The 13,654-nt window shown below is 59.4% G+C and overlaps 7 protein-coding genes across 7 annotated transcripts; 5 read left to right on the top strand and 2 right to left on the bottom strand.

The window, feature by feature from the left end:
* Positions 1-167: 167 nt before the first annotated feature.
* BDZ90DRAFT_210890 (hypothetical protein) lies at positions 168-449 on the top strand (the record flags this gene model as incomplete). The annotated part of the gene is made up of 1 exon (XM_025504088.1): positions 168-449. A coding segment is annotated over one exon (282 nt), but the record flags the coding sequence as incomplete, so codon positions are not given.
* Positions 450-2,195: 1,746 nt separating this feature from the next.
* BDZ90DRAFT_227894 (ribosomal protein L18ae) lies at positions 2,196-3,116 on the top strand (the record flags this gene model as incomplete). Its single annotated transcript, XM_025504780.1, has 3 exons — positions 2,196-2,384; positions 2,706-2,792; positions 2,874-3,116. 3 exons carry the CDS (start codon positions 2,196-2,198, stop codon positions 3,114-3,116), a joined length of 519 nt encoding a protein of 172 aa, XP_025360902.1.
* A 442-nt stretch (positions 3,117-3,558) lies between these two features.
* On the top strand, positions 3,559-6,076 carry BDZ90DRAFT_51244 (hypothetical protein). Its single transcript, XM_025509636.1, has one exon. It carries the CDS (start codon positions 3,748-3,750, stop codon positions 5,992-5,994), a length of 2,247 nt encoding a protein of 748 aa, XP_025360903.1. The 5' UTR covers positions 3,559-3,747; the 3' UTR covers positions 5,995-6,076.
* A 301-nt stretch (positions 6,077-6,377) lies between these two features.
* On the top strand, positions 6,378-7,985 carry BDZ90DRAFT_212318 (FAD/NAD(P)-binding domain-containing protein; the record flags this gene model as incomplete). The annotated part of the gene is made up of 2 exons (XM_025504137.1): positions 6,378-6,633; positions 6,670-7,985. Coding segments are annotated over 2 exons (1,572 nt in total), but the record flags the coding sequence as incomplete, so codon positions are not given.
* Positions 7,986-8,050: 65 nt separating this feature from the next.
* BDZ90DRAFT_267390 (hypothetical protein) lies at positions 8,051-11,426 on the bottom strand (the record flags this gene model as incomplete). The annotated part of the gene is made up of 1 exon (XM_025508707.1): positions 8,051-11,426. The coding sequence occupies one exon, from the start codon at positions 11,424-11,426 to the stop codon at positions 8,520-8,522; it is 2,907 nt and encodes a 968-aa protein (XP_025360905.1). The 3' UTR covers positions 8,051-8,519.
* A 100-nt stretch (positions 11,427-11,526) lies between these two features.
* BDZ90DRAFT_51215 (hypothetical protein) lies at positions 11,527-12,678 on the top strand. Its single transcript, XM_025509635.1, has one exon. The coding sequence runs from the start codon at positions 11,627-11,629 to the stop codon at positions 12,224-12,226; it is 600 nt and encodes a 199-aa protein (XP_025360906.1). The 5' UTR covers positions 11,527-11,626; the 3' UTR covers positions 12,227-12,678.
* Positions 12,679-13,018: 340 nt separating this feature from the next.
* On the bottom strand, positions 13,019-13,621 carry BDZ90DRAFT_233428 (hypothetical protein). The gene is made up of 2 exons (XM_025506626.1): positions 13,247-13,621; positions 13,019-13,097 (listed from the first exon to the last, which is right to left on the bottom strand). The coding sequence occupies exons 1-2, from the start codon at positions 13,592-13,594 to the stop codon at positions 13,047-13,049; spliced, it is 399 nt and encodes a 132-aa protein (XP_025360907.1). The 5' UTR covers positions 13,595-13,621; the 3' UTR covers positions 13,019-13,046.
* Between the last annotated feature and the right edge of the window lie 33 nt (positions 13,622-13,654).

Here is a 13,654-nt window from a genome sequence, read left to right on the forward strand (position 1 = left end):
CAAGCGGAGGTGGGTTGCTTATGTCATCAACTCGATGCGGAGGTCCACTTTCGCCGGCAACGCTTCGAGGATTCTCGTCAGCTTCATCCTCACTCCACCACCCACCGGCTCGCCTCGCAACCATGGGTCTCCTCTCCTGGGCATCATCGGGCTCATCAAAGAGCGACCCTTCCTCACCTGTCGAGGATCATCTTCCGACCCGCACGAATCGCACAGCCTGTTGGGCCGGGCGTGACGCCTACTTCTCATGCCTTGACGCACATCAGCTCATCATCCCGCCGGGAAACGCAGGGGGCAGTGGAGGCGTCGAGGGAGCGGGAAAGGGAGTCCTTGGTAGGAGTGAAGATCCGTGTGCAAAGGAGAGGGATGGATATGAGGGCAACTGCGCAAAGAGCTGGGTCGATTACTTCAATAAGAGGAGAGTTTTGGAAGAGAGGCAGAAGAGGATGCTCGCTGCGAGCGGGCCGACGGCTGCTGGTGTGCAGCCAGTAAGCAAGGGGACCTAGCAGGGCACAAAACGGTAATGCCACGACGAAAGCTACATACACAACAACCACCACTCTCGATCCACCCCATATACCCGCATCGCAATGGGTAGCATCTCTGTCAAGCACGGGCGGCAGACGAGTGTAGCCAGCTCCATCCTTCTGGCAGGGCATCAAGCACGTCGGACTCCATCTGGCGACCAGAATCGACATGCATGGCTCCAAGGAGAGTCACGGTCTATGATGGGAGACAAGAGTGGGGCTAGAGATCACGATAATCCGCTCTCAGTGGAAGGGGAGCAGGAGCATTTTGACGGAAGTGGGCTATGGAGCACCTTGCTGTGTTGTGCAGGAAGCCACGCCCTTCTTGAATAGCTCCAAGCGAGGAGTGTACTCGGAGCCCCCGAGGCCTACCAATCGAAGCAGTTCGGACCTGTTTGACGTGTGATGAGGCCGTCTCTTCGCGGACATATGAATGTTTGCTCGTGCTCACCCTCGTCCGACCGCCGCTTCCATTCGTCTTCTGCAGCCCGCAAGCTGCCTTGCTGGCCAGCGCTTGGCGGCTGACGATGCTATGCCAGACTTCTACTGTAAATCGGTCCTCGACGAAGGGGAAGGTAAGCCTACGGTCGCGGCCCTTCATTGGCAGCTAGAAGACATGCTTGTTCGAAGGCGGACGGGCCGACGAAGCGCGACATCTTCCTTAGATGCTCGAATCCTGCGGACAATCTGACGACACTCTGACAATTTCTTTGGCGCAGAGGCTGATGTGCACCCTCGATCAAGAGGCTCGCGAGCTCGAAGCGGAGGCGGACGCAGCCCAAGTCGCACCAACGTTCATATCGGTACCGAAGACAGAGTGATGATTGCGTCTGCCGCTACTCTCGATGATAGAGAGGCGAAGCAGTATATGCTTGCCTGCCAAAGGCTATGAGCGTGGGTCGCAAATTGGAGATGGCGAACAGCGACGATGGACGAGGAGGCACAGTCGGCTTGCAACCTAGGCTGGCTCAGTCGAGACAGGGTCTCTGATAAGAGCGAGCCGCATCATGGGCGGGCTGACGATGACCGGGTAGTCGGCGCCTAAGATGATTAGATTGGGTGGACGTGAAAGATGAGAGAAGGATCATGGTCACGACTGCACGACCTCGAGATGGGAGTGGAGAGTCGGACTGCTTGCATCGCGTTGAGCGGACTGAGCCACGTGTTGGCGCTGCGCGCGGCGAGCTTTCGACTTCCGGAGCCGACGAGCTGCACATCGGATTGAGCGGGAGGCTAGAGCGAGCGGGAGAAGAAGGCTGCGAGCGAGGCCAGAGCCAGAGGACGAACCGACGACGACAGACGACGGCCGCCTCGACGCTACCTTGAATCCTTCAACTCCTCAAATTCATCAAGTCATAGGTGAGTGTCGATGCGACGCGATGGGGAGATGTTTGAGTGAGGTAGCTAGGTAGCTGGAGAGACAGTGGTGCTGACCGTGTTTCGCTCTGTTCCCTCCCGGCTCTCCTTTCACTCACGGCATCCACCTCGGTCCCCTTCCTCTACGGTTGAACACATCTCTTCATCCTCATTCTACATCGTCTCACTTCTTCATCATCTTCCTCCTCATCTACGACACTCTTTGCCAACTCGTCACACCTGAATTTCGCCGCACCGCCAACTCGCACCGTCGCCTACCTTCTCTGCGTGCTCCTCTTGCACCTCCCAGTCATGGGCCGCTTCACCGAGTACATCGTCGTGGGCAGGCGTCTCCCTACGGAGAACGAGGCTTCTCCTCCGCTCTACCGTATGAGCATCTTCGCGCCCAACGAGACGGTCGCCAAGTCTCGTTTCTTCTACTTCTTGCGCCAGCTGAGGAAGATGAAGGCAGCCACCTCGGAGATTGTTGCCATCAACGCCGTGAGTATCTCAGAGAGCAGGATCGAGGCAGGATGACAATTGGCAGACTGAAGAGGGTCGGGAGGGAGACAGCATTGGGGCTCGCTGAGAAGCGTCGCATTGGATTAGGTGGTCGTACTGTAGCGTCGTTGTGGCGGATGTTGGGGGAGAGTCTGCGCAGAGGTCAACGATGGGTATGATATCGCGGGCACCATTGCACGACTCGCAGAAGGCGCAGAGGGGACATGACAGGGAGAGAGAAGGGCAGGAGGTCTTCGTCGTCGTGCAGCATCCCTCGTCTCTCCCGGATGGTCGACTCACACGTTCACGTACCGCCTACAGGTCGCTGAGAAGAAGCCCATGAAGGTCAAGAACTTCGGCATCTGGCTCCGTTACAACTCTCGCTCGGGCACCCACAACATGTACAAGGTGAGCAGCGAGCGGTGGGTTCGCCCTCCATGAGGCCCTCTCTGACCACCTTTGCTCCCTTCCCCCATTGCCCTTCGACAGGAGTACCGCAACATGTCCCGTGCCGAGGCCGTCGAGGACATGTACCAGGACATGGCTGCTCGTCACCGTGCCCGCTTCGCGTCGATCCACATTCTCAAGGTGGCCGAGGTAGAGAAGACGGCCGACCTGCGTCGCCCCTACATCAAGCAGTTCACCGCCAACAAGCTCCGCTTCCCCATCCCCCACCGTCGCCCTACGGCCGCGGGCACCTACGCCGCTCGCCGACCTGCTACCTTCTACTAAGCGCAGAGCGCGCGATAGGAGCCAGGTGTGCGGATTTGCGGTCTACGATGTATTGCTTGTCGTTGCGAATCAATGGCAGCAGTGCGATTTCACCCATCTCTGTCCCTGAGGCTCGATATACGGCAAGCCCCCAGCTGCCAGCCCTTGTTCCTCTCCTTTGTACCACCTAGCTACCATGCTCTTCCCATCCATCCTTTCTCTTGTGCATAATGACAGGAGAGAGATACAAGCATCGCCTCCGCGCCTGATCATGGCCGCGGACGTAGGCTACTAAGCCGATTGGGCGAGCTCGGACCCCTCGCTCTCCTCGTCGGCGGCGGTTGTGCAGCAAAGTGAGATCCAGCTAATCAATCAGTGCCCTCATCGCGTTGCCAGGAACAAGCCAAGTCGTGAGCTCATGTCGATTTGTGTGTCAACGTGTCGTCGCGTCCTCACCAGCGCAACTGAGCGGTGGTACTCCTTCTTGACACCTTCCTTTGTTTGTCCATCGTACCGTTCGCACAGATCAAAGTGCATAGTGCAGAATCAGCTTCGAGACGTGAGTAGCGGCTGATACTCGTTCAAAAAGCTCAACTTGAGGGATGTTCGCTGATTCCCTTCTGCCAACTCACAACGCCCGCTTTACCACTGCATGACGCGACACTTCCTCAACCACGGCGATGATGACGACGACGATAGTGGCCTCAGCGACCTTGATCTGCCAGATATCTGCGCCAGTCCACCCTACTACGACGATAGCGGCGAGCCTTCTCTGGAGTCAGACATCGGGAACGGCCTCATCAGCGACGACGACGACCTTCTCAAGAGCTCTTTGGCAGTTGCGGGCACGAGCGACGAATCACGAAGGCTCAGGCTTGACTCATTCGACTGTGGCGGTCTAACTCCTTCGCTGCTGACCGTCGAATTGGAGGACCAAGCGTCTGACCAGCCCGCGCTCGACTCAAACGGCCTGGATCATCCGTCGAGAGCTACGATCGGTGACACCAGGAAAGCCTCCATGAGGCGCACCGCAGTCTCCCCGACGGGTGACTCGACGCCCACTCTCCGTGCTATGTCACTGCATGACGAGCCCAGCGTCGATCACTCTGCAGCACAGCAGCAGCCAAGCCAATCTAGTCTTCCATTGCACCAGCTTTCTCCACGAAGCTTCGCAGCTGCCGTCCTCGGACCGTCTGCCTCCCACTTGCCGCTGCCTGCAACCGGCAGCACCCACTACTCACCTTGGAGCGCATCCCACGCCGCAGCAGCTGCCAACCCTGCCTGGCTTGCTGCGGCCCTTCCCGGTTTCTCCGAGGGATGGACGCCCAGCATCGGACCAGCAGTGGGCTCGTCTTCCTCCGATCCCATGAACGATGGCAGTGGCAGTGGCACAGGCTTGGTCCCGCTCGAAGGGCTACGCGAGGCGGCAGCCAGGTTCGCACAAAGTGAGGACCTGCACGACTCACCGCCTCAGGCCGACTCACCTGGGAGCGATACGTCCAGCACCGCAACCGTGACTGCGCGTACGGCCGCGGACGTCACTCCTCCGGCTCGCACACGACCTCTTGCCGCCCCCTCTTCCTCGACCAATCGCCAGATCACCCTGCCTATTCGTCTACCTCCGCCGGCTCTAACAATCTTGTCCGACCCATACGCCGACCTGACTCTCCACCTCAATCGGCATGGTCTGCGCTCAGAGGCAGAGACGCTGGGGAAGATGCCGCCAGACTTTATCCTGCATAATTATCTCACCATCAAGGGAGGGCCGGTAGGTTTTCTGGAGCAGACGATGCGACTGGTCGAAAGACATGGACCCGAGATGGGAAGACAGATTGGCGCTGCGGCGAGACGGCAACAAGGCAATCCGGGGCCAGGGGAGGGCGACCGTCTCCCCGAGGCGGTGCTGCTCGACACACAGATGCTTGACGCTGATGCGATAGCTAGTGGACTACTGCCAACTCACTTACTGGTCGTGACGCCCTGTCTGCCGCTATCAGGGCCCACCTCCTCTTCCGCCGGCTCAAGCACACCAACGCCTTCAAGTGCAATCAGCTCGAGCCCCCCGTCCCATCAGCAACACGTCATCCTGCCAATCCACTCTCTCCTCTACGTTCTGCAGTGCGTTTCCCTCCCACCCCTACCGCGCTCAAGCGTACCTACTAGCTCCTCACCAGCTGGTGAGACGCTCGAGATACCCGTGGTATCCCTCAAAGTGCCACGTCCGGCCTTGTTCAGCTTGACGCATCGCTTCGTCTACTCGCACGACACTCAGGCATTGTTAATGGACCTGGCACCACTGGAGAGATTGGCAGCGATCTTGCGGGCGAGAGCGGGCGGCGAAAGGGCGTCTCAGGGGGCCGCTCCATCCTCGTCATCCTCGACGCCGCCCATTATGATTCCTCGACCCTCCAGGTCAGAGTGTCAAACTCTCCTCGCGCATCATTGTCCTGCTGCGGAGCTACTAGGCTACGCGCAGAAGGTGCACGGCGCCTGGGCTAATGGAGTGGCTATTGGACTGACAACGACTGTGTATTGGCGAACATTGGAGCGCGCATGGGAGCTGGTGGTAGGGGCATTGCGTATTCAGCAGAGTGAGAGGAGCGGGACAGGTCCGAGAGGAGGAAAGGGGAAGACGGCGATGACGACGAGAGCATTGGGCAAGAAGAGAGGCCACGTAGTCCCCGGCCAAGGGATCTCACGTGAATCGTACCAAGTGCACGGGCCTCCTGCTATGGCAGCATCAAGGCGACAGCGACGTGCTGGCGGGAATGGGAGTAGGTCAGCGGTGGAGGGAGGAGGCGTGTCAGTTGAGAAAGGGGGCACACCCAAGCCCAGAGGAGCCTCATCACCATCGAGTAGCCATAGTCGCAGGCAGCAATCATCGGCCGGAGGCCTTTGATCACTTTGACTACTTGATGAGCCAACCATGAATAGCATATACCCATCTCAGCTTCGACAAAGACGCCGAGGAAGTGTGAAGTCAAGACAAGACAAGGCGACGTCGGCATTCTCCCCGCCCGCAAGTTGCCGCACGGACGAAGCGAGACGGAGCGACGGACAGCGATGTGGGGGCTTCAAGTGGGGGACGAGCATACAGGCAGCACCTTTCGACCTGACCTCTTCATAGATCGCCGCTTCTCTTCTGCCTCAATGCTTCGAGCAATCTTACGAAGCGCCGCAGCTCCTCTTTCTTCCCATTCTTCGTCAACTATTTTTGTCAATTCTTCTCAGCGCTTCTTCGCTCGCAATCAACTTGGCCCCACTTCAGCAGCTTCGAGCACCCTACTGCGCACAATGGCAACCACTACCAGCAAGCGTGACCCCTACGACGTCGTCATCGTAGGTGGAGGATGGGCGGGCCTTACTGTCGCACTACGTCTCTGCGAATCTCCCTCTTCATCATCATCTTCTTCGTCGCCCTCGATTCTCCTCCTCGAAGCCCGCCCTCGCCTTGGGGGACGAGCGTTCACTCATACCTACGACCGGCAGTCCCTGGGCAGCAGTCAACGGTCTGTTGCCCCTCCTGCTGATATGGACGGTGTAGACAGCAGGAGCGTTGCGGGTCAGGGAGTAGAGGCTGTCGACTTTGGCTGCTCCTGGCTGCACGGCTACAATGAAGGCAACCCGGTCAAAGCTCTATGCGAGGAGCTCGGAATCCCCGTCAAATTGGCGGCAGACTTGGCGGGGAAGAGGACGGGATGCATCGTTGTGGGACCTGATGGTTCTCCATTGGAGAGCGGTTTGTCGAGCAAGATCAGAGGAAACACGGACGAAAGTATGCGTCTTGCTCACGAAGAGGCAAAGGGCCTGCAGGATGGTGATGAGAGGTCGCTCGCAGACTTCCTGCTCAACGACAAGTCGCCGCTCTTCGCAGGCTTGAACAGCGCAGAGGAGCGTCAAGCTGCGATCTCGTACGCACGCATGCTCCATGTACCTCTCGGCGTGGCTCTGGAGGCCGTCTCACTGCGCTGGCTGGGCTACGGCGAGGCAGTAGCGGGAACGGACGCCGCACCTGAGGGTGGCTTCTCGCGTGTCATTGAGGCGCTCGTCAAGCGAATCGAGAAGACGGGGAAAGTCGAATTCAAGACCGGCCTAGAAGTAGTGGGCGTGCAAGAAGTTCCGCAAAGCGAGACTGTCAGAATCATGGTCAAGGGAGAAGGAGGAGAGGACGCGGTCGAGGGAAAGACGAGCATTATGACCCTCCCACTCGCCGTGCTACAGAAGCGCCTTCAATCAGCATCGACGCAACCACCGCTCTTCACTCCCCCTATCAGCGCTCGAAAGCAGCAAGCCATTGCCCGCACGCAAGTCGGCGACCTCAACAAGGTCCTCCTCGTCTACGACAGCGTCCAACCCTGGTGGCGCGACGCCGATGCGACAGGTACCTTTGTCGTCTTGCCCAAGACGGCCAGCAGCAGCAAGACACCTCAAGCAGAGGGTCAAGCGGGCGATCTGACTTCGCTCCTCGAGTCGACTACCCTTCTGATATCACCCTCAGTCTCGGAGCGCACGGGCACTTGCTCTCTCCTCGTCATGGTAGGAGCATCCCAGGGTGCCGCTGCCCCTGGGCAGCTGGAAAGCTTTGGACGACCTGCTGTAGCTGAAGCCCTGCATGCCCGCCTCGCAACTGCTTTGGCCCCTCAGAGCGCCTCCAGCGTGCCGCAGCCAGTTCACAACTTCATGTCCCGCTGGTCAGGCCATGCCCTTACGCAAGGGGCGACCAGCACGCCCGTGACCCTGGGAGAGGGGAGGAGCCCGCTGGACTTTGTGACCCTAGGACAGCCAGAGTGGGGAAAGAAGCTATTGTTCGCTGGCGAACATACGGACGTTGATGCTAGGGGTAGTATTACGGGCGCGGTGAGGAGTGGGGAGCGTGAGGCGAGGAGGATCAGGGGAGGGGAGGTGAAGCTGTAGAGGGTAGGGTGAGGGGAAGAAGCCGAGGACAAGGTCGTTCAGAGTGATTGAGCGAAATTGAGGCCAAGCAATCGTAGATGAATACCACCCTTTCATCCGCTAGCACGACCCATCTCGCCTTCCAGAGAGGGCACATTAAGACACAAGAACAACCTCAGAGGACGGATGAGGATCTGATGATATTGAAGTACGATTAGGATGTGAAGACAAGAGTCAAGCCCGAAGCGACGTGCGTTCGCAGTGGAAGCGGGCGACAGGCGCATCGCTTCGTGCGAAAGACTGAGACAATGAATGAGAGAGGTGGTATGAAGCGACAGGAGAGGCCAAGCCAGGAGATTGGTGATACAGACGGACAGAGAAGAGAGGAATCGGACAACAAGAGAGGGTAAACGCCGGCCACTCCCAGTGAGCGAGCCTGCTGCTTCCTCCTCGGATGTCCGCTCGTGGTGTGGATGGAGTGGGAACTCGGTGGGAATCATCATCATGGCGGTCGCGTGTTTGATAGCCGACTCATGGCTGAGGCCCAGCCGTAGCTGCAGCGCTCAACTCAACGGTCCTCTTCGTCGGCGACGACCTCGTTCCAATAGGGTCCGGTCTCGGGCGATCAAGATCATTCGGTGAGATGAGGTGGTCTTCCTCGTGCTCTGCGTGGACCTGCTTGGCCAAGCCGATCTCCCCTGCCCCGGGCAGACGACCGTAGAAAGCGCGGGAGCGACGCAGCGTGGGGCCGCCGCCAGGAGGGAAGAATCGCTGCTCTACGCTGCTGAGCTGAGTAGAGTGGGAGGAGTTGCTTCCAATCTGACTGGCAGTGTTGCTGCTTGATTCGGCTACTTGCCTCAGTCCAGCAGCAAGTGCCGACGCAGGAAGTGTACGGCTGCGACTGGCTGAGGTAACCATGCCGTCGTCGAGCCAGATGTCCCTTGCGTTGCCCGTCGAGGGACGAGGCGGTGGCAGAGGCCTCGAAGCCCTCAATGACCGCGTGCGCAAGCCGAAGCCCGGACTACCCTGGGCGCGAGCCCCTCCTGCTGGTAGTCCGCCGCTCCCGATGCTGCCCATGCGCAGCCCAAGCATGCCGTCGTTGACGTTGCCCATGCTGTTGTGCTCTGCTATGTCCTCGTTGGTGCTGAAGTTGCTGTCCGGCCCGCCACTGCTCATCTCGCTCAGCCCAAGCTGAGCAGCGCCCGTGCGCAAGCTCCCGATCGAGCCCCGAACGTGCGTCTCACAGAAGTACGGATTATGAGAGCCCAGACTACCCCCGCCAGGGAAGCAGCCCGAGCGCACGGGAGAGTTTGAGAGGTTAGTAGGGCCAATGCTGACAGCTGGCGAGGTTGCCGACGTGCTGAGGCTGCTGCAGCTCGTGTTGCTGATACTGTTCGACGTGGGCGGGGACAGGGACATGCTTGGTGACATGAGCGTTGTAGTCGAGGAGGACGCAGTGGGTGGGCTGCTATCAAAGTCTTGATCGTGGACTCGGTCGCGATGCTCGAGTGAGGGGCGAGGGCTAGAAAAGGGGCTGCTGCTTTTGTGGGGCAGGGGGCTCAACCCGTCGGTAAGGTAGGCTGAGTCAGTCCCACTGCCGTTGCTGCGTGTCTGCCCAGGGACGTAGCCACCGAACGGGCTTGCAGGTAGCGAGCGACCGGGGTCAATGCCACTGCTGGAGGGCATTTGTCCTAAGCCGAGCGCTGAAGGTGTTAGCAAGCCACCAGAGCTGGAAATCTGGAGTGAGCTGCCGCTGCTGCTACGTGCATCAACCGCTACCCTAGAAGGCGCTGCTAGCATGCCGCTCTTGCTCTCCGAGAGTCGCAGTGCCGTTGACAGGAGTGAGTCGAGGCCAGGCGTGCCAACAGAGTCCGATCTGGCAGCAGCACGACGAGGCAGGGCCTCTCGAGCCACTTCAATGGCGGTCATGGACGACGAAGAGGGTGGCGAGCCGACTGTGACTAGTGGTTGGGAGTACTTGCCGCTTCGCGGGGAGCTATCAAGTCGATAGCTTCGCTCCTCGTGCATAGCGTCCAGGCCAGACCCGCTGTTGAAGCTCGAAGATTGACCTGCGTTACTGCCCGATGTTGCTGACGGCGATGAGTGCAGAGGCTCTCCCCTGTTCGTTGGAGCAAAAGCGCTACTACTGCTCGGAGTGAGGTCGCCTCTGTTGCGCGACGTAGGCTTAGCCAGCTGATCAATCTGAGAAGGATTGGCCGGAATGCCTGCAGCGAGTTGAGCGGCCAGAGCAGCGCCCGATGCTAAGGAGGCGGCAACCTCATTACCTTCTGCGAAGGGATAGCAGCGCATGCAGACCTTTCGACGTCGCCAATTGACAAACGAGCAGACCGAGCAAACCCAATCGCCGGGCTGGACGCACATGGGGCCTAGATTGCCCGTATTGATGATGGGTGGCACATTGGTCGGGCCACCACTGCGACTGCCGTTGCCGCTGGTGCTGCTGAGGCCGTCGCCTGCCGAAGAGCTGAGAATGGGAGCCGCATCTGGATTGACGCCAGGTCCGAAGCCGACGCCGAAGCTGGCGAGATGCATTGCCGTGGACAGGGCAGCTTGCTGCTGTGCCGTCACGATCTGATGAGGCGACGGTGTTGACATTGGTTGCAGAGGGGCTGCTGCAGGGATGGGCGAGGTGAATGGCATCGAGCTCGCCTGCGGACCGAAGACATAGGGCGGCGACTGGGGCCCTGCCATGGAGACAGGAGGCGTAGACAAAGTCGCGCCGAAGTGTAGCGGCCCACCAGCTCGAGGTGCATACATAGAAGCTTGGCTACCAAGCAGCTGCCGCGTTAGAGGTGGAGAGGCGGCCGAGCTGCCCGAGAAGCTTTGCGAGGCGGCCAACAGCGTCGAGGTGTCGTGGTTGGCTGCGTTGAGTGGGCGAGCATCGAGCGAGGGCGCCGACATGACAGGGGTGACCAGGGTCGGAGTCTTTGCAGGAGGGAAGAAGGAGAGCGGTGCTCGGCGGATGATCGGAATGCTCTTCGGAGGCGGCGTGCCGTCTCTGACATTGGTGTCGCTGCCAAGCTGACCGCGAAGGCTGTCCGATGAGGGCGATTGAAGCTTCATGAGAGCAGGTTTAGGTGACGCAGGCTGCGGGGAGGTAGAGGTCACCACCAAGCAGTAACGCAGATCGAAGCCGCTGATCGTACTCACCTTGGGTGGAAGGGAGGCGTGAAGAGCGAGCGATGATGGCGATGCCGTAGACGAAGCCGGCGAGCCTGCGTTGCTGCGCGTGTGCTTGCGGACTTGAGGCAACTCCATACCGAGAGACCTGGTTTGGGTGTCGGCGTGCTCCTCAAACGCTCGATGGACAAAGGGGGACGGCTGTCGCTGCTGCTGCTGCTGCTGTTCGTGGTGACCTGTGTGCTCCTCCAATTTGCAATCCTGAGTTACGGTAGACGCGGGCTGTTCCAATGCCATGATCCGCAGGATGATGATGATGGATCGAGCGATTTGGTAGGAGCGAGGACCCCGAGAGCAGTCGAAAGCCTGGTGAAGATGAGAGGGTTGAGGCGAGAGGTTACGGCGCTTGAAGCTGAAGCCTGTCGCGCAATCGAGTTGCGGCAGCGACGCGACAAGAGTTGGGTGGTGGCGAGCGGCGACTACTCTCCGCAAGGAGAATGAGATGTGATGTCGGGCGGGGTGTAGAGCTGCTGAGGTGTGTTAGGAGGGCGAAGAGGAGTGGCGCGGAGATCGGCCTGTTGCCTTGCCGATCGGAAGAGGTCCGAGGATGTAGACGCGAGCTGAGGCTGAGTCGGTGTTCACGTTGGTGTATGTGTGTCGATGGTGATGAAGAGGATAGTAGCGGCCTTAGTCTGAAAGGTGGGCGAGGTGAGGCGGGATGGGTCCTTTTGGAAGTTGCGTGGTGTGGTAGGGGAGTGAAGATTTGCGGCGAGTTCGAGCAACTAGGTGGATGGGATCGACCTAACGAGAGGGGAGACGACGAGAGGGGAAATGAGGGCGGCGGCGGCGGCACGACACGGCCGCGGTGGTTGAGTGATTGGTGCCTGGTTGGCTGGCTGGCACTACCGCGAGCCCACCTTTCCCTGGTTGCCTTCGATTGCCGCCGCGCATGCGCTGCTGCTAGTGATCGACCCGCGAGACGCCATGATGACTCTCACCTCGCCTCGCGGCGGTCAGCACACCGCGACCATTCGACCTCGAGGCGGATGTTGAATGACAAGCCACCGCAAGTCTCCCCCTCTCGCTCTCGCTCATGATGATGAGACTACCGGCCTTCTCACCCCTCCTGAGCTCAATCCTCTCAGCGCCGGAACACCGAGCAATGACCAGGCACGGTGCGGCCCGACCGTATCAGCGCCCACTCTCGTACGACTGACGACCCGCCACTCATCGATGACCAGCTTGAGGAAGATGGTGGCGGTACGGTCCGCTCGATACGTTTTTTGCTGGAGTGAGCGCTATTGAGTTCGCCGTGCACGGCGGCCGTTTGGAACGGTACGGTCCGTCAGCTCGTGTCGCAATGACAGCCTTGTCCCGAAGTTGAGGTTGATGTGACCGCGTAGCGGCACGGCACGGTCCGCGTGACGGCCATGCTCCTCTCTCCCTGCTGGGCGCACCACACCGCACTCCTCTGCGGGACGCTCAAAAGCTACTATGCCGTCGGCGTAGTAGATCTGTAGGCTGAAGCTTGCACCTCATTGAAACTCTCTGGAGGTCCACGTTGAGTGATGTAGGAGGATGGGACAACTCTGCGCGCCGTACGCGAGCGAGGAGGCGGCTGGCGGAGTCAGACCAGCGCCGAGACCAAGACCATGGGCCTCCTCCACGCAGCCTCCGGAGCTGCTGCCCCCGAGATGATGGGTATGGTATGGCAAGGTCTGATGGTATCTCCGGTACGCAATGTAGTAAGAGCAGACATGGCAATCATTCGAGAGGGCTTAAGAGCGCGAATCTACGCGGGATGCCAGGGTTGCATGTTCATGGTCGTGAATTGCATTGCCGCAACATGTCTACGGCATCCGCTCGCTAGAATGACAATGCAGACATCTCTCTCCTCTCATCATGCTCTTCTGCCCTTCATTCCTCCTTCAACAGCTTCCGCAATACATCTCTTTGCTCCTTGGGTACCTACGATGCGACAGGGAGAGGCGGGTAGCATAAGTCAGATTCTGCTCCAACTCGCTGAAGCCCTCTGACAGCAGCCCAAGACCTAGAAACAGATGACTCTGACTCCCTGTACGCGGGCCGACGACGTCATGCTACACTTTCACACTCACCTTCCAGAATCGCTCCCTCTTCTCAACAAAGCCCATCACTCTCAGATTCTTCGGCCAATCTCCCTTGACTACCTTGGCCGCCGGTCGTCCTGCTTCAGCCGCTTGTCTGGCATCTGCATACATCTTCCCGATGCTCTGATACTGCTGCTGCTGATGTTGCCTCTGCTTCTGCTGTTGAGAAGAGGAAGATGCACTTCCTGTAGCGTCCTCCTCAACGGCAGCGGATTTGGGCGGCGCGTACTTCCTCCTCAGCGGGGGAGGAAGGCGTGATGCGACTGCGGAGAGTGATGAGGAGGAAGGTGCCGGGATCGGCTGGATGCGGATCAGGGAAGACGAGGTAGGACGCATGTTTGTTGTTGTGATGTGATGAGAAAGGGCGCTGGTAGTGTCAAGGTTGAGAAGGACGGG

This window comes from Jaminaea rosea (genome assembly GCF_003144245.1).
Source record: "Jaminaea rosea strain MCA 5214 unplaced genomic scaffold BDZ90scaffold_11, whole genome shotgun sequence".
Lineage (NCBI taxonomy): Eukaryota > Fungi > Basidiomycota > Exobasidiomycetes > Microstromatales > Jaminaea > Jaminaea rosea.